At 36.8% G+C, this 25,431-nt stretch overlaps 1 protein-coding gene across 3 annotated transcripts in view; it reads left to right on the top strand.

Moving 5' to 3' along the window:
• The window catches only part of GPATCH2 (G-patch domain containing 2), a 92,520-nt gene that overhangs the window by 45,740 nt on the left and 21,349 nt on the right, over positions 1-25,431 (top strand). For all 3 annotated transcript variants that reach the window (XM_087717800.1, XM_087717799.1, XM_087717801.1), the window contains exons 6-8: positions 13,059-13,126; positions 14,418-14,457; positions 16,510-16,580. In XM_087717800.1, the coding sequence (XP_087573926.1) occupies positions 13,059-13,126; positions 14,418-14,457; positions 16,510-16,580 (179 nt within the window). The remainder of the gene's footprint in view (positions 1-13,058; positions 13,127-14,417; positions 14,458-16,509; positions 16,581-25,431) is intronic.

Below are 25,431 nucleotides of genomic sequence, written 5' to 3'. Positions count from 1 at the left end.
TCATATATACTTCTCATTATCTTCTGAAACTGAAACCAAGGAGCATTACGTTTTTAATATTTGCTCTTTTTTAACCAATTGTGGTTCTCTGATATTTCAGGACTGTTTATTGTTTGGGCAATATAAGAATATAGAATTCCAATTGGGTTAACACCAATTTTTATTTAGCCAAAAGCAGTTCTGGTATTTTACAGCAGACATTTCTCCCGATGCAGAGAGCACGCTCAACAGTGGGCTGCCCTAGGTGCTGACCTCATAATTTCAAGAAGCAGGTGGAGGTGGCAATTATAGCTATGGCCACTATCTTGAACCTTCTGTACTAGGTGATGAATTGCAAATGGCTAGCCCAGTGCACAACAATAAACTCAAATAAATCTTCAATGTGTAATAATGACAAGACTGAAAGACTGGCAGCTATAACAAGGCTGCTTTTGTCACCCACTTTACTGTAGCCTTCATATCCATCATTATCAGCTGGAGATAGCTCAAGAGCTGGACAAGAAGGTCTGAAGAAGGATGAGTTGTTTGCACTGAAGCGTCCAGTAGGTCCCATCTGGCAGAGAGTAAATGGGATTTTTTTTTCATTCTGCCTGTTCAGTGGGCCAGAGCTGTCCATCATTTTGGGCAGAGATCTGATTGCATCATGCTGTGGGACAATATGGCTCAGTTGTTTAATATAGGCACTGATAATCAAAATAACAGAGTATTGCATTTTTATTCATATTACTATTTTTCCCAAAATTGTATAGCAAAAGCAATGGCCTTACATTAAGTTTAAATACTGTTGTCTAAAACCTGCTTATGTAATTACTATTATATGCTTCTAGAAAAATGACATTATTGTCATCTGTTTAGAGATATTTGGAAATTTCCTCAAACATAACAGACATTGTAAATGCTTCTTCAATTTGATCAAGCCTCTAGCAAATTTCAAAGAACAACCCTACATTCTATTTGGGAGACTTAGTTTATCAGAGCTCTATTCTTGCCTTCAGTGCAAAAGAAGATTGGTTGAGTTCATAACCATAAATTAGCCTTAATATATTAAAGCTGAGCAAAGCATTTGAAGGGATCTCAGTTTTCCTTCCTTGAAACACTGAAGTAGCTACACCCCTTGGAAGTAGCTTTGATGACTTTTTCAAGTTTTTATTATTGAATGTGCATGTGCAGAGAAATCATTACTTTGATAACAGACCCACTACAGTGGGGGTGTCAAACTCAAGACCTACAGGCTGGATCCGGTCCACAGGGTGCTTAGTTCCAGCCTGTGGGTCCGCTTTGGAAACAGCAAAGTACTGGTCCTCCCGAGATCCATTTTCGCTGGCAGAGGGTTGCAGGAAGCCGTCATCACCAAAAATGGAGCTTGGGAGCCCATTTTTGCTGGCAGAGCGCTCGGGCCATCACTCATTCTGTTCTTCAAGTCAGAACCCAAAGGTTCTGACTTGAGGCAACGTGGCTTTCTTCTCATCCAAGAAGCTTTCTCAAGAGCTGAGGATGAGAAACAAAACATATTCAAAGGAAAACAAGAAAGTCCAGTTGCCTCTTGAAAAAAGTACCTTTGGGTTCTGACTTGAAGAACAGAATAAATAAAAATCATTAAATGCAAAGTTCTATATATTTCTATTCAGTAAATCCTGCAGACTTCAAAGATGTAGATGTGTTTAAGTTTGTAGCATAGAGCAGGTGACATATGCACACCTTCCTATACAGCTAACCCCTTAGTATAAGCATTCATAGTATTCTGGTGTACTGTAGGCTTACAAACTATCAAATGATCAGTGAGCATGGCAGAATTAAACTACCAACAGATATGTGATTTAATTTGCTTTATAGAATATAAGAACACATATTGTGGAAACCACAAACAATCAGGCAATCAAATATTTCTAGTTATCTGTTGTGCACGGAGGTTCTCACTGCAGCTATTACTATAAAATGTTCCCTAAGTACATAAAGGCTCTAATCGTTAAGATTTTTATTACCAGCCACCCATACAGAGCTGCAAATTGCCTTGTTTCAGATTTATTATGTATTACTCCAGAAATTCTATAAAGATCAAAAGAACTGATTACAATGTTGACCTTTGCATTAACTCATCTGAATTTAAATTCAAGTGTTTGATTTGGGAAAATAAGTCCATTTATCATAGGTCTGCTACTGAGGGGATTGTGCAGCCCTGATTGGGAGTGCTGAAAACAAATTCATTTATTGAACGTGGGCTTGAAAATTGTTTGTAGGACAAGAGAAACAAAAGTTTGAGCTGTTATTCTGGTGTGTCGAGGAAACAGTGTAGCAGTTGCCCTTTTCAAAACATCTAGTGGTCAATCTGTTTCAATGTTGCATGTGAAGATACAGGATATTAATAATTAAGACAAGGACACACAGTTTTCAACAGACAAATCATCATTAGGCTTAACACCAAGAATATTTTTTAGATGTTAGAAAAAGTAGTACAGTATAAAGGTGGTAAGGTGGTAAAGCTGAAAGATGTGGTAGAAAGGAATTGGTACTGTGAAGTGGAAGTATGTTTTTTCCCTCTGATAATATGCATTTACAATATATTTCTGTTGCCCATAATTTACAGTATATGCAATATACGTGATAAATAAAATATAGTTAGGATACAGTCAGTTCCCTTATCTTGATGTATTCACCAAAAATGTAACTTACAAAAAGGCAAAAGAGAATAGTTAAGATTTTTTTTCAACTAAAACTAATTATTAATTGCTTAAAATGCTCATTTCAGGATCTAAGGACTAGGGGGGAAGGGCGGTTTTAATTATTTTAAAAGCACTCAGTTTCATTTTTCAGTTTCAAACGGATATATTGAAAAAAGTAGAAAATCCAGAGATTGTGAGTAAAGTGTTGAAGGGCCCACTATGTATTCCTTCAACATATTTTTGTGAAGTGCTTGTCTTTTAAGTTAATAAATGAAAAAACTCATTTTCTGTCAAATTATTCTGCCATTACATTTTCTAAATTTCAGGTCTTAAAACTGAAATTAATTCCTAAATGTTTAATGATGCCATCCTTCTTACTTGTTTTTCAAAATCTTGGCTCAACTCTTTCATTAGTGCCCAAAGTGAGTGCAAAATTTGTGCTGTACAGTAATAGTTCTTGCATTCACTCTGGGTACTCTTCTTTCATGTGTTCTTATTTATTGTCATTTTTTTTCTTATTTGTTTCTACCTTCTCTTTTCCATGCATTTTTTCCCATTGAGATAGTTTAGATTGTAAATGTAAATTAGGGCCATTTGCGTGTTTTTGTGGGGAGGAGTTCTTACACTATTTTCACATATTCTTGTGAAAAAATAATATTTATGTTTGATTCTAAAGATGAGCAAATCCAAAAGGTTGTCCATGGAGTCTGAAAGTAGCTTTTTCCTCTGCATTTCTTTTTCCTCTTAAAGAGTGTGAAGCAGAAAGATTTTGAATAAAACATCTATGTGACATACACACACAGAGAGAAAATCTTATTGGTGTTTGTAGATGTGATGGGTCAGATGTCTGTCAATAGTGAGGTACTAGTACATGGCAAGACAGCATGTTTTCTGGGTACTCTGTCATGCTATTCTGTCCATGAACAATTTAATGAAAAGGAGAAGCAGGTGGAATCCGAATCTGATTTCTAGTGTGAAATAAGCTTGCCTTGTTGCATGGTTTATGGTGATTTAGAACTGTCAAGGCACTTTCAACAGCTGGTAAGATGGACAGGTTTACTAAAGCTGAGCCACATTTTAACCGAAGGAGCTGCATGAAATGTTTTGAACGAAGTACTATTTGGGGAATTTAATAATTTCTATAAGATTGTATTGCTGTTAAAGTCTTTATGTTTTGACAGAATAGCATAACTAGTAATATATATTTAGTTTTGAAAAAAATCAAATCTGGATATTTCAGAATGCATGACCATTCATTGGCTACAAATGTGCTTGCTATTTCTTACTTGCAGAATCTCAGATATTCCCATGACATTTAACTACACTAGATTAGGACCAATTTAAAATTTTACAGCGCATGTGATAGATCATAGTTACCAATATTCTCAAACAGTTATGCTACTGCTTTTTTTTTTTTAAAGTACACATCATCATTATGATGTTTTTAGATAAATCTGTCCTGAAATTTAACATTTCTTCTTGCTCAAGGATATGTAACTACTTTCAGTTTGAGGAACACTCCAGTGTTTACATTCATGATAAGGACAGCATTGCTGGAATTTTAACGGATAAAACGGATGCGGAAAGTAACTGGAAGGCTTAAAGCACCTACTTTATCCTTAGCAAACACAACCTTTTTGTAAAAGATAAAAAGGAGTTCAGACTATTAGGCACACAAAATGGATGTAGAAGGGCTGCACATTTTGTATCCCGAGTTTTAGCTGTATTTCCATTATTGTGAAAGCATTATTGATTAAATAGGCTAAGTAGTGACATCATGAACAGTGGGCTTTGAACTTTACCTTAAACTCATGTTTAAGTAAGTTCTATTAAAGAACCATTTTTTTTTCAGCTTGTCCTATTTTTACGGAGAAATTAAAGAGAAACAGTATATATGTGAAATCGCATTACATTGAAATCTAACATATAGTATATGTCCCCCTCCCCTTCCCCCAAACACCCCACCACCCTCCCCCCCGACTTCCCAGAGCCCGTACACGGTATAGATTTTTAACAAACACAGTCTAAAATATCTTGAGACAAAAGAAATAAGAAAAAGGGTTAATAACATCTCTACATTGATCTTAGCTTCTTCCTTCTTCCATTTTGAACTGGCAGGAAACTATCCAGCAGAGAAAGAATAGGCCTTGTACATTAAGCAGAAAATGATGTCTCTAATATGATATACAAAGAAGATACTACATTTATCTTCTTTGAACTATATTTTAATACAAAGCTACTATTGAAATATAACTGCTAGCTATCAGTGAATGATTAGCTTCTCATTCATAACTTGAATGTTGTCTTAAAGCATAATGGTAGCAGGTAATGATTTGATTTAGATGAAAAGACAAATAATATGGCAATGAATATATAATTCTCCCCAATTTAGCAGTAACTCAAAGTTAACCCAAAGGTTCTTTTTCAAGAGGCCACTGGTCTTTCTTGTTCTTTTTTGAAGACATTTCACTTCTTATTCAAAAAAGCTTCTTGGATGAGAAGCAAAACGTTGTCAAAGAAAAACAAGAAAGTCCAGTTACTTCTTCAAAAAGCACCTGTGGGACAACCATGACCTAGATGACTGAGAATCTCCATAGACAACTCAGAGTTAAGATATTGAAAATTCCTTTAGAACAGGATTATGATCTCTTTGTTCTTGCAAAAGGAAATCCTTGGCCTTCAATAACCAAGTAGTTCAGTTAGGGACAAAGCAAAAGTGCTATATCGATATAAAGAATACTGAATAGGGATAATAAGTAGCTGTTTGATTTAGTTATTTTCATATAAAAGCAATTCATTTCTTCTACATAGAGCAGTTGTTATAGAATGATTAAGCAATCTAACTCTTTTCTTAAAACAATAAAATCAACTTTGAGTTACTTATAAATAAAATAAAATAGCAAACTTATTTTTAAATAGGTTCCAATGAAACCTGTGTGATTTGTTTCCATGTAACATTATTAAAATCCGATTGTAAATATTCAGCATCATTTAACGTTTCTAATCCTCATACGTTTATTTTTGTATGTCGTATACAACTTTTTTTGAAAAAAATACTCATGATAGAAAGGTTTTTATAAGCAATCCCTTACCTAGAGCTCTCCTTTTGTGTGGTATATATTTCATGCTAATAATCAAGGATTACTGTGGGTCAGCATGTCATATCCCAGTGGTGTCTAGTGAGATGGAAGGTTATCTTATATGTCAGCTAGATAACCCTGTGAACAATTTTGAGCAGTCAAGATAATGGGACTGAATTCTGAAGCAATGTAGAACTCTAAAATAAGGCCAGAAATATCCCAGAATACCATGCTATGTGTCTGCAAAATAATATTTCTTACAACTACAGTCACCTTTTGCCATCATTAGTCATTTAGGTCTGACAACATTCTCCCTAATAGGGTACAATTAAGAGAATGGTAGAATCAACTGCATAATCCCATAGTGAATAAGAGAACAAACCTTAAGTCCTTACAGTGTTTACTTAAAACTAATTTCTATTAAAAGTAAACAAATTATTTCAAAGAATATATATTTAGAAGTAGAATATGATACAATTATATGATACAATTTTACATTGAAGGTGTATCTTCCATATAGAAATTTTTACATTTTAGGGCAAAATTGACAAGATTTTCCCAGGGATGCATTGATGTAAAAATTTGCTATGTGTAATCAGGAGTGTTATCCCCAAATAATCATTCCTTTGCAAACATACGTTATTGTGTAGATCAATAAATATTAACAAATCTCTTGTAACACCTTAACACCGTGTGTATGTTTTAAGATTTTGGGACTATACACTATTTCATCAAATACAACTTATTTGACAAGCATAATTCAAAGTTATAATTACTTGGCATTGGTCATCTAATGGTGGCCAGGAATTATTTTATATTGGCATCAACTGTACCTGCTTCCAGGTGTTTCTGAATTAAAGCTCTCTGTATTAATTCATTAAAACTGAGGCATTCAATATATTTTGTCCTAAAATAAAGCATACATATGCAGATTTTTTGGAGTTGAATTGTCCTTGGATTGGACTTTTGCTTTTGCTTAGTTTTTTGTACATAAAACTTTCCTCTTAAGTGCAAAAAACACTCAGTAATTCACTATAACATTTAAAATAAATCGGAATTTTGAACATCATTTTACTTCAACATTTTTTATTATGAAAAACTGTTGATCAAGCAGGGATTCAGCCCAAAAGCTCATCACTGCTTGATTGCGTATTGCAATTATGAAAAGTAAGAAATTGTTTTTTTGTTTTTTTGTTTGTTTATTGGATTTCTATGCCGCCCTTCTCCCAAAGGACTCAGGGCGGCATACAACATAAAAAAAAACATATTACGAAAGTTAAAAAGGAAATTAAATAAAGTATCCAAAAACAAACCCGATTAAAATTAACAATAAAATTTTAAAAATTAGATTAAAATTAACAATAAAATTTTAAAAATTAGATTAAAATTAACAATTAAATTAATCATTTATTTTATTCTGTTCAGGCCAGGCCGGCTTGCTGGAAAAGCCAACTTTTTAGGGTGCATCGGAAGGACCGGAGGTCGGGGATTATATGAAGTTCTGGGGGCAGCTCATTCCAGAGGAGAGGTGCTCCCACAGAGAAGGCTCTCCCCCTGGAGGTCACTAGCCGACACTCTCTGGCTGACAGCACCCTGAGGAGGCCAACTCTGTGGGATCGCACTGGACGATGGGAGTCTACTGGTGGCAGTAGGTGGTCTCGCAGGTACCCTGGCCCTAAGCCATGGAGCGTTTTGAAGGTCATAATTAGTACCTTGAAACGCACCCAGAAAACAACCGGCAACCAGTGCAGGCCACCTAAAAGAGGACTAACATGGGAGCATCTAGGTACCCCCATGATAACCCATGCAGCTGCATTCTGGACCAGCTGAAGCCTCCGGGTGCTCTTCAAGGGGAGCCCCATGTAGAGAGCGTTGCAGTAGTCTAGGCGAGAAAGGACGAGAGTATGAGTGACTGTGCACAGAGCATCCCGATCCAGGAAGGGGCACAACTGACATACCCGGTGAACCTGGTAAAAGCCCCCCCTGGTCACGGCCCTCAGATGTTCTTCTAAACTAAACTGCTTATCCAGGAGGATTCCCAGATTGCGGGCCCTCTCTGAGGGGGCTAAAATTTCTCCCCCTATCATCAAAGTGGGAACAAGATGCACAAATCGGGATGATGGAAACCACAGCCACTCAATCTTGGAGGGATTGAGCTTGAGCCTGTTCGTCCCCATCCAGATCCGCACAGCCTCCAGGCATCGGGACATCACGTCGAGGGCATCGTTTGGGTGGTTTGGGGTAGAGATGAAAAGTTGGGTATCATCAGCATATTGATGATACCGTATCCCAAAACCATGGATGATCTTGCCCAGTGGTTTCATATATATGTTGAACAGGAGGTCTAATAGGACCAGGACAGAGGAGCAGCCCCTATCCCGGGCCTGCCAGAGATCATCAACCAACGCAACCAATGCCATCTCCATGCTGTACCCGGGCCTGAAACCTGACAAACGGATCCAGGTAGGTAGCTTCATCCAGGTACTGGGGAAGCTGATGTGCTACCACATTCTCGACAACCTTCACTACAAAGCGAAGGTTGGAGACCGGACGTTAGTTGGCTAAAGAAGCTGGGTCCAGGGAAGGCTTCTTAAGGAGGGGCCTCACCACCGCCTCCTTCAAGGCGGTGGGAAAGAACCCCTCTCTCAATGAAGCGTTGGTAATCACCTGGAGCCAGCCTCATGTCACCTCTTGGGAAGCCGAAACTAACCAAGAGGGACATGGGTCCAGCACACAAGTGGTAGCACTGAGTCTCCCCATAATCCTGTCCATGCCCTCAGGGTCACAGGGTCAAACTAATCCCAGATAATCTCCACAAGATTCATCCCCGTCGACTCACCTGAATCTACCCAGTCAGAGTCCAAGCCTGTCCGGATCTGAGCGATTTTATCCTGCAGATACTGAACAAATTCTTCAGCCCTACCCTGCAAGGGGTCTTTCCCAGTTCCTTGGTTAAGTAAGGAGCCGGTCACCCTAAACAGGATGGCTGGGCAGTTATTTGCGGACGCGATAAGAATGGAAAAATGTTGCCATTTTGCCGCTTTTATCGCCACTAAGTAGGATTTAATATGAATTCTTACTAGTGTTCAATCAGATTCGGACTGGCTGGCCCTCCAACCACTCTCTACGCATCTTTTACGGCGTTTCATCTCCCAGAGCTCCTCGGTAAACCAGGGAACTACCCAGGATCGACACCGGGTCAGAGGCCGCAAAAGCACAATGCGATCCAAGGCCCCAATGGCCGCCCTATCCCAGGCTTCCACTAGGGCTTCGGTTAAGCTGTGAGCAAGGGATTCAGGAAAAGTCCCAAGCTCCATCAGAAACCTTTCAGGGTCCATCAGGCATCTGGGGCGGAACCATCTAGTCAGTTCCGCCTTCCTGCGGCAAGGGGTAGCAGTATGGAAGTCAAGCCCGATGAGGAAATAATCAGGCTATGACAAGGGTTGGATAGAAATATCCCCTAAATCTAGATCATTCATCCACTGCCCAGAGACAAAAATCAGGCCGAGCGGGTGTTCCCTGTTATGGGTGGGGTCTTGAATTATCTGAGTTAGGTCCATAGCCATCATGGAAGCCATGAACTCCCGAGCTGACTCGGATGTCTCGCCAATGGGAGGCAGATTGAAATCCCCCAGGATCATAAGCCTGGGGAAATCAACCACCAATCCGGCTAACACATCCAGCAGCTCCAGCAGGGCTGATGAAATGTAGCAGGGAGACAGGTACGTAACAAAAAGGCCCACCTGAACTCCAAGGCCCCATTTCACAAAAAGAGACTCCCACCCGCCTATCTGAGGCACAGTGACCTCCTGAGGTCTGAGACTTCCCCTAATAACCACCGCCACCCCCGCCCCTCCCCTGGGCTCTCGGCTGGTGAAACGCCTGGAAGCCTGGTGGGCATAATTCACTAAGGGGGACACCCCCCCTCAACCAGGTTTCCATAATGCACGCCAGTAATGCATGCCAGTGGTAAGATTAAATGTATAAAAGATTAAATTCAAGTTGTTTCCTGAGCTTTGTTTGTTTCTAAGTATAATAACGACACCAAAGAAAACAAAAGTTGAATAATTGACTGCCATCTCCCTGCTTTATCATCAGCACTAATTTATATTTACATGTCTCTTTGAAAAAGAAATACAAAATGTACTTTGCATTTCCTCTGTATACTTTTATATAAATGATCTTGTTCATGCCTTAGTGTTATAGAAAGAGATTACATACAGAACATCGATAGCATCTTGAAATGAATAAAGTTTGTAGGGTGATAAATGAAACAAGCCTCATACAAAGGTATTTCTCTTCAGCTATTCAGAAAGTGCTATCATAATAATAGATGACAAGGTGACTTATGTAGCCCTTGGTCAGCCAGTAGAGGCCACTCACTGCGTGCTACATAATGCTGGACACTGATTTGGCAATATATTTTTCCTGCTTTATGTCTCTATATACCCACTCTAAACATAGTACAATTACCTCATCTGAGCCTGCCAATATCTTTCTAACTTTTTGTTGTTGTTGGTCTTCACATCAAGATTTTACTCTAACAAAATAAACAGAGTAGGATTGTTTAATCATAGCTTCCATATTCTTTCTGTATGGCAGCTTTCTAGGATTGTGTAAATACATTTATCCATTTGCATTTTATGCATAAAATTATTCTGAATATTTTTAAAAATATTAGAGTTTGTGCGTCTTAACCAAAACTTATGTCATAATGTTTTTTTCTGCATTTTCACCTTTTAAAGAATGATTCATTTAAAATTTTCTGACTAATGACTGTATATTTTGAAATCAGCAAATATTTTTGCCTGCATACAAGTAGTCTTCGACTTACAACCATTCATTTAGTGACCATTCAAAATTACAGTGGCACTGAAAAAAGTGACTTATGGCCATTTTTCATATTTACGACTGTTGCAGCAACCCCATGGTCACGTGATTAAAACTCAGATGCTTGATAATTGGCATCTATTTATGACGATTGCAGTGATCACTTTTGTGATCTTCTGGCAAGCAAAGTCAATGGGGAAGCCAGATTCACTTAACAACTATTATACTCAGTTAATATCTGCAGTGATTCACTTAACAACTGTGGCAAGAAAGGTCATAAAATGGGACAAAAATCACTTAACTGTCTTGCTTAGTAATGGATATTTTGGGCTCAATTGTAATTGTAAGTCGAAGTCTGCTTGTATTTAAATTTGCCAGAATGCAGATTTTCAAATGGCAGTTTATGTCCAAATAATATCACATAGGTTTTCTCCACCTCCATAAATCCATCACAACCACTCAGTTTTTACAACTGTTGGAGCATCTAGAATATCTTCTTACATGTTCAACACAAGACTGCACTGAATCTTTATTCCCTTCCTATATGGAACAAAACTGTCCCATACAAGCAATATAAGCAAAGGAAAAGTTTCTCCCTCCCTACCCTAAAATATTTTTGATATGTGAAAAATAATCTGAACAGCATTCAGCTGCTGACTGCATAAAACATGCTTTTGTTTTGTGTACATTGTGTTGGTCTGTAAATTGTGTTTTGTTTGGAGTTCCTATTTTTCTTATCCCTTCCAATATATCTAAATGACTTTTCATGGAATTTCCACATTTATTAAATTATGGATTATGTAGTTTGGCAAGCTGGGGGCTTAGAAACATTTTTCTGTAAGTATGGCTAGAGGTAAACAACCATTTTTAGATCAGAAAATAGCTTCTGCTTCTGTCAACACATTGTTTATTTTCTCCATGAGATAAAAAGTTCAGTTTTCTGATATTTGTACCAAGATAAAGTCAGTAAACAAGATTAATATAGTGTGGAAAAGGTTGTCAGCAGCCCTGGCAAAGGAAATAAGTTGCCTGTACACAGAACATACTGTAAACTGAATAAAAGTGTCAGGTCCACCATGAGATAATGTGATCATGAACCTCTAACAAAGCATGACATAGGCACAGTCGGCTTTTCTTATAGCCACAGTGTAGAAAATGGATTACTATATTCCAGGGATACCCACTGGAATAGCATGAAAACCTCATTTTGAATTTAATGCAGGATGTAACTCAAGAGCTGCACCAGATGTTTACCTGCAATGTTAAAATAACTGTCAAACTGTTAATGTTATAAACAGTCAATCGTATCAGTTAGTATGATTTTGGTATCATTGATACTTCAAACCCATCCTGAAATATATTTGTATGTTCTTCCTTCTTGGCTTACTGAAATTTAACATTTTTAAGAAAAAATAAACATTGCTGTTATGTTATGTCTGGATGCCTCTGTCATACACCAGACACTAGATTACATAATCAATTTCAAAAATTGATCAATTGTACCCTTTGTAATTCTGGGGATGGAAAATATCACAGGAAGCTCTTGTTTATACCAGTTCAAAATCCAATTGTCTACTGCCCCTGGTGGATGGGCAGACATTACTGGAAACTGTCAATGAGGCAGTTACAACTCTATATCAGGCATGAAGAACTCCATCCCGTAGCTGTCCTGTTCAGGCTCTTGTCTCCAAGCACAACCTTCCTGTCTTCACATAGAGAAGGGGGCTGATTTTGATACCAAGTCTTTTGGATATAGTTTGATATGGAAAGTTTTGCTAACTTTTGGTTATAATTTTGACATTTTCCAAGCATGTCTTTGACCTATACCACTGATCACATTTATTATCCTACCTTTTTATCCTGTATTTCAATCTCGAGTAAATCCCTGCTCTGTACCATTTTATGGATTGTTTATATCCTATCTAGAAGTGAAGTTATTAAAAATTAAAACAGCACAAGGACTTTATTGATTATATTTTTAGTGTCATTGGGGTGCATTGTAATTTCACATTGCTTACTTAGTTACCCCTATATCTCCTTACTTTTAAAATAATATAAGCTAAGCTATGAAAGGTTAATTGATGGTTATGAATTGAGTAGTGCATCTCTAAGAGCCACTATGTGCTCTCTTCATTCTGGAGTCTTGGGTAGCAGAAAAACCTTAATTATAAATAACCCTTGGAGTTTTCTATTCCCAATACTGCTATACAATGCGATATTTTCTGCTCTTCCTTTCAATGTGCATTGATAGTTCCGATAACCTCTTCAAAATAATATAGAAATAGAACAGATTGGAATAGCCTTGCTGGAATATACTATGGACTGGATCTGCTCAGGATATCTAATTATTCAAAGAAGCTTGGGATACAAAACTGGTATCTCCACAATCAGCATCTGTAATATCTTAGTATTTCAAAATAAATATATTTCCTGCTGTAAATACTTTTAAATTTCTATACACAACTTACAATACTTGTGATTCTTTTAGATTACAACAACAGGCTCATGCAGTAACAAAAAAGCTGTGCTTTTATCCCAGGAATTCCATCACCATGAGTAAGTGTCCATATTATTTTTTCATTATTTCTTTTAGCTTCCTTTGCATATCTCCTGGTTTTAATTATATATTAAATTTCATCCTAATTGTCCAGTCAAATCTTAGAATTCTGGCCATATGAAAGTATTGTTCTTTCCAATATTTTTCTGGGGAAACATACATGTTAATTTTAAAACAGTTCAATTCCTTGAGCAATTTTTGTATTTTGCCATTCTAAAATCAGAATGTTATCTGAAGATAAAGGAAGCACAGTATACTATCTAGCTTGGATCTGTCCAGAACTATTTTCTTATTTCTTTGCTTTTGCATTGGGATTAAAGGAGAGTAATTGAGATGAATGCACAAGCTGCTTTGAAACATTTCACAAAGCATTTTATGATACATTTAAAACTAGCAAATTGATCCTGGAATACATTTTCCAAGTATTAGAATCCCCTTAAAGGCAATATTGGAGTGAGATTAAATGAAAAATTACCAAGTATAACAACTAAATAGAACAATATGTGTATGTTGATTTGAGAGTGATGATAATACTGTGTCTTGGTATCATTTAAGTCAGTGAAAATTGTAGCAATTTTAAAAAGCAACTAGTGATACCAAAATGTGCTTAATGCTTCTTAAATTTCTCCCCTCTTGCTAAAGCTCTGATTATCTCAAGTAACAAAGGTGATTGAATTGGGAAGGGAAAATTTTCATTTTAAACTGGTGTAGTTTTCAAAGTATTCTATAATACAAAAAACAGCCATGATACCACAATGGAGTGTATTGTAGAAACATTGAAGATGTAGTTCTATGTACATGAATTGTACTGAATATCATTGAAATCTATGGCTTTAATTCTGATTAAACTTTCTCTAAATGAGGTGTATATGTGTGCAAATGTATTAAATTTAAAATGCTAATAATATATGTAAATATTTCTTATTAGTTATCAACATTTCTGCAAAGTTTTTCCAGTTACACTGGTTAAATTTGACATTTCTGTAGCCCAAACATAGAGGAAAGTTTATCAGATGTATTATGTAAAGAATTGCAGAATGGCATGCTGCTGTTTAATGTATATTCACTTGCTTAAACAGTAGTAACCTGAGGAATGAGATACATTGCTATGAAAACTGTTACAGACCTTGAGCGTTCTGTAAAATATCCTATTTAAATAAATCATAGCCAAAGGCTACTTTTTTTCTGGTGGACAATAAAATACCCAAGAGCACGCACAAGCTGGTCATGTGACAGCTCATGCTTCAGTTAGCTGCTGTGTTACTAACCCCTTTTTCCCCCTTCCTTTAGCCATTGGTTTAGCCCTGCGGCTAGAAAGGAACATAGCCAGGTAAGAACCACTTTGACCAAGAACATTTTATTTTATATATTTGGAGGAATTTAACTATCACTTGTCTGGAGGAATAGGGACACCGGTTTGTAAAAGAAGGAGCAAAACCTCCTGATTTTGTATTGAAAATGACTGACTGAAGATATTTCGTAGCAAATAGCTCATTATGAAAGCCTCCTGGGTATGACAGGGTAGAGCTGGCAATTATCAGCAGTTCCTTTTGCTCAAAGAATGTTTCAATCAAGTGTGCAAGTGGATATGTGCTCCCTTGAGAAATAATTCAAAAAGCAATGTAGGGGAAACAGGGCCATGTGTATTATCTCCAGATCTATCAGCTCCACCTCAACTTTTACACACTGAGAATTCTCCCTGTGCTCACAAAATCTGAATGGTCATACTAAAAAAGAAGCCTGTAGAAAATTGCATTTAATTTCAGGCTGCTTCAGTATACATGGCAACACCTATATTATTACCAAGTCACTATGAAGAGTCTTCAAGTCTCTAAAACTGATAATGAATGAAATACTTATCATGGAATAGATAGGTAAAGGAGTGGTGGGGATGTTTCAGGAAAGATAAGGGAATCTTTCCTGATCATAGCGTTCCACAGCTGCAACAGAGTAGAATGTATAAAATAATTTTCACAATTACATTAAAAAGATTTTGTTTCTTCAGCCATAGATTTAAAATTATTATAAACTGCCTTTCAAAACAATCAGAAAACTGAAACAAGAGTGGTAAATAATTTTGCAAATATATTTTAAGACTAATTACTATCTGTAGCAGCAGCTTCCTATCACATATGAATCGTTCTATGCATTGCTGCTGTCATTAACCATAACCATATCTCACTTCTTCCATTGATATGGACTGAAAAGAGCTCCATAAAAAATATCTCTCTATAATAAGTGAGGGGGCAATGAAATGTAACTTTCAATACAGTATATGTAAATATAAAGTGATACATTTTAAAGCTAAGAATCCAGGCTTTCATATATACAGACTCATATAGTCTGAACTGACAATTATTGACCTGGAAACTTTGAGTCATGGTGAATAAATAACTATATGAAAATATTGATCAAGATGCAGCAGCTGTGAAAAATGTGATAGGAATAATTAGTAGGTCTCTCTGAACCATTCAGAGGGATGTATTACAAAACGATCAAAGTCTCTTTCCAAATCCACTGCTCACATTATTTCATTCTCTGGAATTCATGTTACATCTTTTTGAACGTGTCTTTTATTCTTCTTTGACAACCGCCGCCATTTCTTCTTAGTGCTTTTACAATCTGAAATTCTGTTAATTATTTTCATGAAAACAGTTTTATCTTTCACTGCAAACATTTTGCCTTATTTGAAAGATGAAATTAAGAGCAATTCTATATAGTCTGGTTGTTACAACATGGTAATTTAACAAATCCTGCTTAATTTAGCTATTCCTACTGTTAGAAACAGATTAGGAAAGCTAAGAGTGCCAGAATCAAGTCATTTTAATTTAGCCAATTCTATTGAAGGTGTCAAGAAAAAGAATGCAGGAATTGATAGCTCATGGTAAAGCCATAATTAATTCTAAGGGAAAAATGTGGGGTAAAGAATGAGCACCATAGTAAAGCCATTCCTGCAGTAGTGTCTCTTGCTCTCCCTTCGCTCTTTTGCTCTCAGGAAGTAGAAACTTCTTTTGAGAAACAAAAGGGTTAGGGAAAATATTAGTAAACTTCAAATATCATTGTTTTAATTTCAGCCAGGCCACAAAAGCTTTCTTTATGGTCTTCAAGGAAATATTAATCAACTTAAAGTTTGCTGTACTATCTGGTCACAACAGCAGAGTAGGTAGGAGTTGCTGTGGGAATGGATAACTTAGTATTATGTCACTACAGTCATAGGTGCATGGAAATAAAATAAAAATTGATTTTAAGGTTTCAGTATATTTCCTGCTATAAGATTATTAGTCTCATTAAAGAAAACACAAAAGCATAATAAAGGTAAAACATATATACTTCTAAACATTGAAACTTTGTTTTTCATATAAATTCTGAATGCCTTATGTAGCTTCAACTATTACGAGATAACCGATCAGAAAGAGGACACAAGAAGAACAATTCAGTGAAAACAGCCAGCAGGTAAGTTTACAATACAATGTAGTTTATAATTTACATTCTAATTAAACCACAAGCTAATATTTTACCTAGTTGGATGACTGGTAATCATACAGTGAAATGCAATGACTATCTTTGCCTCTGACTGCTTAAGATGGAGGCCCAGGTAACACCAAATATAATCTTTGTGATACATGACTCAGAGAAGGAAGCTAATAAACATACAATAAAATAAATATTTGTTTCCTTTCTTTTTTGCATGTTTTCTATGTCTGTGCAATCTACATAGCATATTTAGGGACAATAGAGCTTACGCTCCTTTTATTGCAGTATATCAAATATGACAGCAATACAGCCATTTAAAAACACAATTGTCTTGAAAATAAATCTTGTTCTACCTTGAATTAAATAGCAATTCCTCTGTTTATCACATATTTTTCACAAGCATTACAAGTGCAACCTACTACCATTGTTTTGTTCACATTATTAGAAATGAGAGTTACAGTATGAATCAAAGGATTGATAGAAATATTAAGACTTGGATTTCATGGCCAGTGAATCCATTATAAAATAGCACAGTTGATTTTTTTCCCCAAAAAAAATTGATCTCTGGAGGATCTGAAAATTGCTCAGATTGGCAGGTTGAGTGATACTAAAGGAAAATGTAGAATTAAAATCAATAATCTATTTGGTGGGGAGGTGTTTATTTATTTAAACATAACTCATATTTACTCATGTTCTTTATCACATGCAGCTTTGTTGAGCTTCAGGCTATGATTTTCATATACGAAGTCAGTTATATTTGTATATTTATACTATCTTCTATCTTGATACTCTAAAATCACAAGGTTGCTGAAAAATAAGAATTGGGTCTAAAGAGAAAAACTTTGTGATAAGGCTTTTTTTCCATCAGGTTTGTGGAAATCTCTTCTAAAATGAAAGATTGCTCATTTTCCCTTGATAATTCAGATGAATATGGTTTTGTAACAGAAAAGTAACAAATTCAGTATGATTAAAGTGATTCTTATTTGATCTTTAGAAGCAAGATCTCATCTTTTTTCCACAACATCATCTGTTCATTGGAAAAGAGTTTTAATTTACCTTGGATAAGAAAAACATTTTTGCCAAAAATAAGTGAAACCATCAATTACAGCATTTTTCAACAGCTGTGAATAAATGTGGTTAGTAAAATAATACATTGCATTTTGCATTTCATAAACAGAAATATCATAGTTTAATATGGATTTTGTAGCAGATAATAACAGTATCAAAGAGAGAAATACTGTTTATGCAATTGGAATATAAAATAGAGGCTATCACTTGATTTTCCTTTTTTTTAAAGCAATGTGCTATTTTTATATTACCCTGTCCATTTGAATGTCAATCCAATAGAAGAATAATTTCAAACTCTCTGGACTGAAAAATCCAATGAAAGCAGAGTGAAATTAGGCAAGTAGTGGAGAGCCAATTGGGGAATTAACATACAGTATTTTGAAAGAAGCAGGCAAAGACCCCAAGCAAGTTCTAAAAATGGAGAGAGCCAGTCAGACTATTAATGGAAAGGAAAAAAGAGAAGTTGGGGTATCATCACTCTGAAACTTCGAAAGAAAATCTTGCCCCTTTACAAGCAACTTTGCAGTTAAAATTAAAAGGGGGTGACCTCTAGACTGGACTACTGCAACGTGCTCTACATGGGGCAGCCCTTGAAGAGTATTCGGAGACTTCAGCTTGTCCAGAATGCAGCCGCGCGAGCGATTGTGCGTGTACCTTGGTTCACCCACGTAACACCTATCCTCTGCGAGCTGCACTGGCTGCCTATTGGTCTTCGGATACGCTTCAAGGCGCTAGTCGTCACTTATAAAGCCCTTCATGGTATTGGACCTGGGTACTTGAGAGACCGCCTGCTGCCAATTACCTCCAATAGACTGATCAAATGCCACAGATTAGGCGGCCTCCGAATTCCATCCGCCAGCCAATGCCGACTGGCGACTACCCGGAGGAGGGCCTTCTCTGTGGCTGCTCCGACCCTCTGGAACGAGCTCCCCATGGGGATTCAAACCCTCACCACCCTCCAGGCCTTCCGCAAAGCCCTTAAAACCTGGCTGTTCCGACAGGCCTGGGGCTAAAGAGTTTTTGCCCCCCTTCTCGAATGGAATGGTTGTTGTGTGTTTTTAAATTTTGTATTGTTATGCTTCGTCTTTTTTATCCCCCTGTTTGTACCCCCCTCCCTGATTGAATTGTGAGCCGCCCTGAGTCCCCTTCGGGGAAAAGGGCGGCATATAAATGTAATCAATCAATCAATCAATCAATCAATTAGAACTTTCTGACAGCAGTTGATAATAATAGCCTGAGCTTGAAATTCAACTCAGTTTTGACAATTTTAGCTCCACAACTAATAAATCATTCACCTTGTCTCACTTTTAAAATCCTGGCTGAGATTTGCAGCAAACAGTTTAGTCCCCTTAATGCAGAGAAAGAAACCTATCCAAATTGATTTGAATGCCAATTTGCTTTGTCAAATTGTACCCAAATACTAGATCAGATAATTAAATCATTTTCAAGCACCCAATGTTGTTTTCTTAAGTACCAGTCTCTCTCTCTCTCAGGCCTGCAGGATATTTAAATTCTAACACAATTTCCAAGCTCAGTAGGGCTTTAACATTAGCTTAGTTTGATGTTCTGCCACCCATTGTTGTACAAAATAACTTCCACTAGACAATTGTATTCTTGTGGCCAAACACTTTAGATTCACTGATCATGTTTTATTTCATGGCAGTAACTTCCAAGATAGATAAAATGAGGGAAGTTGTGATTTGGCTAACAAAGGCTTGATCAGGACTATTTATAGGTTTGATGACATAAATTATCTAAATTGAGGAGAGAGGAGTGATATAGTAGGGTCCATTTTAGATTTCTCAAGGAAATTGTACTTTGCAAGTACAGTGGGACCTCGGGTCACAAATGACTCAGACCACAACCAAATTGGTTTCCAATCCAAAAATTCACATTTTTTTAATATTCTGGTCACAAACACATACTCAGGTGGCTATCAAATGTGGCTGCAGCTGATATCCCCTTTCGCGCCATAGAGAAAGTCCTGATCTGCTGAACAAACTTCCACATGTTAAAGTTACCCTTTAATTTCGTTCTCACTGGCTTCTAACTTTTTTTGTAAGTAACTTTCTCCCCAGCCAGGCAGCATTTCTCCTACCTCCCCAGGAGACCCACATGATGCTGCAGAAGCCTCGATTACAGCTTTTTTGTTACTGTTGTTTTGCGCACATGGCGAGGGTTGGGAACAGAACCAAGCAAGCTCTACAGTTGGGAATTCCGGCAGCTTGGAAGCCAGGCTCTCCCCCTGCCTCCCCTCCTCTAAGTCCTCTGGGAGCTGTAGAGAGCGATAGCTCTCTGTCTCAGCAGGCCACGTCAGAAAGACCCTGGCACTCGGCTTTGGAGCATGGAAGGAGGGCATGTGTTGGGCCGCTTCTTCTTGCTGAGGCTTCCTTGCAGAGAGAAAGGCAGGAGGAGCGCTGCAGAAGTCAGCCAGCCCAGCCCAAACACTCCTGCCCTCCCACCCAGGTTGTGGGAGAGTTCTATGGCATAGTTAACTATTTTTGTGCTTAAAAATCTTTTTTTTTTAAAAAAAAATTATATATAGTCCATAGTGGTCTGGAACAGATTGATTGTATTTACATACAATCCAATGGGAAAATTAGATTTGGGTCACGACCAAATCGGGTTGCAACCAAGGTTGTGGAATGAATTGTGGTCATGACCTGAGGTCCCACTTTAGGAACAAATTTGCTTTAAGCTCTTTTATACATTGTTCTTTAACATGGAATAATCTTTTATTTTAATTAGAATTTAAAAATGAGTTCCTATGTAACAGTAGCAGGAAATTTCCACAAAAAATATTTACCTTTGATTCTGTTTTAAGTGCTGTTTCTCAATATTTTCATAGGTGGTTTTTTTAGCCTTGGTATTCGAAATTTTGTGCTCTGATCGTATTAGTTGATTAACGTCAGATGTTTGTTACCTATGACTTGTTTGTAAGATAAAATATTGGTTTAGATTTGCCTTGGTCATAGTCATAGACTTCTGATCAATTCCAGCTCATGCCCAATTATATTACATTCCATTAACATAATTCAGCAGATGTTGATATTTAAGTGCTTTCAGGCATTCACATCTTGGACAGCTGTCTTAGAGCTTGGGGAAAAGGCAAACATTTAGAGTTAAATGCTGAACATATGCTTAAATTACTAATTAGAAACAAGAGAAAACCCCACCGCATTATCCTTTCTGAGGACAGCAAGACTCTATTACAGATATTTAAAAATCTTTTTTGGTTGGCATAAAGTTCATGAGTCTCTAGAGGCAAAGTGATGGAGCGCATTAAGAATAACTCTACAATTGGACTTCATTTTCTGGCAGGTTTTCTTTCTCAGAAAAATTACAACCTGCTTACTGCAGGTGACTCTACAAGAGGCTCTGAGTTTGAATAAGAATGCTTAGCAGATGTTAGTGTACCACACTGGACATAAGTCTATTTGCAAAAGAAAAGGTCCCCCCCCCCCGCCCCACTCCTGGTCACATTTGTTACTGTTCCTTGTAACAAATGTACTGGCATTAATGGCCTAATCTTAATAAGCTGGTATAAAATAAAATAAAAAGTGCCACGATTGAATTCTTCCATCACATGGAACATTTGTATATAAAAAGGGATAGCCATAGCTCTTTTTGGTTAATACAATAACACTTTGAACAGTGTGAAAACAGATGTTTCAGTGTGGATTATGCTGATGATGTCATTGTTCTAACTAAGCCTGAGGAAAAACTTCATAACTAAGCAAGCCAATAGCTAAATCCAGTGTAGAATTCTGATTACACTTGCTATGTTCCACATAACCATAACATCCACAGCTATTTTCAAGTGAATTTGTTTTTATTAAGAGGCAAATATTTATAGGCTTTTATAGAGGCTAGAAGGGAAAATCAAAACAGAGTTAGAAATTTTTTGGTAATATCTTTACAAATGTGTTACATATGTATCCCACAGTTCCTCTAAGCAAAGATTTTATCCTTACTGTACCCCTTGAGGATCTAAAGGCTGAAAGACTTGGCTGAAGGTTATGTTTTCTACTTTTTGCAAGAATACATTTTACTTTTAAAGCTGTGCAGAAAGAAATTTTTCATTACTAAACTTTACTGTCTCCTGTGTCTTAATATTTGAAGTATAGCAACAAACAATTTACCATTTTTAATGAAGAACTCAACTATTACTTTCTGTGGATTACATCCTATATATTTAAAAGGGGAGAGAGGAAGGGAGAGAGAGAGAGAGAGAGAGACCCCTCTATCTATCTATTCATCCATAAAAGCAGATTGCAAGATAAACTCTTACAAGTTAAGACACAATGATTTATGCAACTTTATGATTGAATATGAGTTTTTTATACAGGTACATATTTCTGCAGTGCTACTTTTTTTTTAAAAAAATGGAAAAATGTCTCAGAATCTTTCTTCATTTCTGACACAAAATTGAATAATACATTACATTCAAAATAACTATATTTCTGAGAAATAAAACTTGTTTAAAATATGTCTTTTAACAGGAAGTAATTGCTATTTGTTTACTTCAACAGTACTCAGGTTGTTAGAAGCCACTGATGTGAGATCTTAAGTCTTCTATAAAATCTGTAAAGTTAAGGAAGAAATCTATGATATTCTGTATGTAAGTAGACATGCAGTCTCAATAAGGAATTTCATTTTCTTTTGATCCTCTACCTTCTTTGTGGTAGAAATTTTTGTACAATTTGCCAAGATAACCCCTTTAAAAATAACATCTCTGTTAGGAGAAAAACTATTACTCTAGGCTAAAATTGTTAGACAATAACAATTCATTTTATTATGAACAATTTATGAGATTTCAGTCAACTGATTTGACAGAACAGTTAAAGAAGTAGGACATGTAATGTCAACATATATGTGTGTGTGTGAATGGATATCTTAAAAAAAAAGTCAAAGCAGTTGTCCCGATTTGTAAAAGTTCTCCATATTTATTAAATATATGACAAATCTTAGAAAATTAAGAAATGAGCCCAAGGTTTATGCTTTCTAGGTGGCTCACAGACAAAGGCTTGTAGGGGGCCTATCCTGAACAGTACAGTTTAAGGAGTCCTTGATTTATGGCCACAATTGAGTCCAAAATTTCAGTTTCTAAGCAAGACAGTGGTTAAGTGAGTTTTGCCCATTTTATGACCTTTCTTGCTACAGTTGTTAAGTGAATCACTGCAGTTGTTAAGTTAGTAACATGATTGTTAAGTGAATCTGGCTTCCTATTGACTTTGCTTGTCAGAAGGTCGCAAACGTAAATTATCTGACACCCCTGACACTGTAACTGTCATAAATAACACAATTGGCAATAGGTTGCCAAGCATCCGAATTTCGATTACATGACCACACAGATGCTGTAACCGTCATGTCAAAAAGTTACTTTTTTCAGTGTTTTTGTGTCACTGGTCTCTTAAATTAATGATTGTAAGGTGAGGACTATCTGTATTCATTCTACACAGATACTTTTTTCATAATAAAACTTGCCCTGTCTTACACCAGCATTTAACTCTAAATGTTGCAACATGTTACAAACAAAAAGGGAGAGATGCTTGATGAAAGCTGCCAAGGAATCATTCCTATTACAACAGAAAAGTTTGGACTGTGAAACAGAGTGATTAGATATTTCCAGATACTTATTTCAGGTGCTTCAGATTCGGAGTGGACCCTTGAAGTAGAGGCATACTGATTTACATTGCTGAAGAACAACTTACATAAGAAAGCATTGGGTGTTATTGCAAATGATCATTGCAAGTATCAGAGGATTCCCACGGAAAATTCCCTTGGAATTTATGGGCATACCTGCAATTCCCATAGCAACTTTCCACATTCTAACAGCTTCTAAGTGGAATGCAGAAAGCCGCATTTTAGTTGTAACCTTCAACTAAATTGTGTATTTTCTACCTTTCATTTCAAGCAGTTTTGGTGAACAGAACTGTGAACAAAAATCCATTATGTGAATGGCAGTAGAAGGGCACAGTATATCATTGTATGGGCTGCACATATAACATGTGGAAGACAATCTATTTTTGCATCAGTAATTTTAAAATTATAGGATAATATACCTAGACAATCTTGCATTTCACGGAATGTCTCTTTATAACTGTTGTAGTTTCCCTTTTTCAACCTGCAAATAACAATGCTTCACCATTCTTATAATGATGATTTGATATTTCCTTCTTTTGTTTTATGCTTTTTCACATTGTTCTTGATTCAGGTGGCTTAATTAGGTGAAACTATCATGTGCCAAAAGGGAAAATAAATACCTTGTGGCCTTTCTTTCTTTTCAAGATAGTAGCTGACTTTTAAATTGCATTTTAAAGTATGAATGTTATAAACCACAATACATTTTGTGGGATATGTATTGAAGAGGATAATGTTCAATTTTGCAGATTGATTATTTTTTAAATAATAAATACATTTTAAAATCCAAATGACAAATTGGAGGTTGGAAACCCAGAGTACCTAAAATTTAGAAACAATTATCTACATTGCTAGCATTAATGAACATGGACCTCAGTGAGAATTGAACTTATACATTCTCCAACTGTAGTGCTTTGAGAAACACAATAGTGTGGACTAATCAGCATTTAATCGGATGTCCTTGTTTTTCCATATTTGATTTATGCTCATCATTCCTGTGTCGCCCAATACAATTTGAAGCTTTATTTTTGGACCACTGCTTTGATCAATCTGCGATCCTTGGAAAGTGAATTCTTGCATGCATTTAATCTCTTAACTGTCAATTGTTATTTTGACATTTCCATCCCCTGCAGTGGTCATTAATTTTGTCATGTTGATATTCGGGAAGAGGCCGAATCTTTTGCTTTAAAAAAATACTTTTGATCAGATGTTTCTGGCCTGGTGGCAGGGCCATCATGGAAGGGAAGGTGGTATAATGGAGTACAGTGAAGTGGCAGTTTCCCAGGGAGACCATTCCAAGGGATGGGAAAAACAGCAACAGAGCCCAGAGCTGGCTAGGAGGCAAAGCAAGACAATTGGATACTCCCTAGAATCTTTGTGGGTATATTAATTGAGGTGACAATATATAGGTTTAGTCTGGCAAGACTCTATTGGTGTGAGTAAATGTAGAGCTGGGCCTCCCCAGCTCTACATTTGTCCACCAATCAATTGTATTCATTTTGTTATGGGAACATTCTGAGCAACTCAGAGTTTTCCCAGTGTTTGACCTTGAGGGGTTGGATTGTCTCATCAGCTCACTTGAATTCCCAAATTCCTTCTAAAGCTTCCCTTGCACTCTCTCCCCCCCCCCCCAAATTTCTGTTGTCGGGTCGCGAGCAGGAGTGTTTGGCGAATCAGCCATGACATGAACTTTGGATGGATTGTTCTTGGGCCGGACCTGAATCTTCTTTGGATTTTGGGGAGAGAGTTGTGTCATCAGCAATAGCAGTAGAGCAATAGCAGTAGACTTATATACCGCTTCATAGGGCTTTCAGCCCTCTCTAAGCGGTTTACAGAGAGTCAGCATATTGCCCCCAACAATCTGGGTCCTCAGGGATTATTAATGTTCCTTCTTCCAATAATTGCGCTAATTTTTGATCCTTCAAGTTTCAGCTTCCTCGTGATCACTTCAGCATACAAGTTGAGTAAGAAAGGTGAAAAATTCAACTTTTCTACACTCCTTTCTCTATCTTGAACCAATCAGACTCTCCACACTGTGTTTGCACAGTGGCTTTCTGATTTGTGTACAGTGATTATACCAACTTGACAGATGTATTGGCACCCCCAAGTTTTCTAAGGC

The sequence above is a fragment of the Thamnophis sirtalis genome, unplaced genomic scaffold (assembly GCF_051295495.1).
Source record: "Thamnophis sirtalis isolate CommonGarterSnake01/CBP01778 unplaced genomic scaffold, rThaSir2_p1.2 scaffold_6, whole genome shotgun sequence".
Lineage (NCBI taxonomy): Eukaryota > Metazoa > Chordata > Lepidosauria > Squamata > Natricidae > Thamnophis > Thamnophis sirtalis.
Note: the sequence above shows the minus strand (reverse complement) of the source record. Positions and strands in the feature narration are given on the sequence as shown.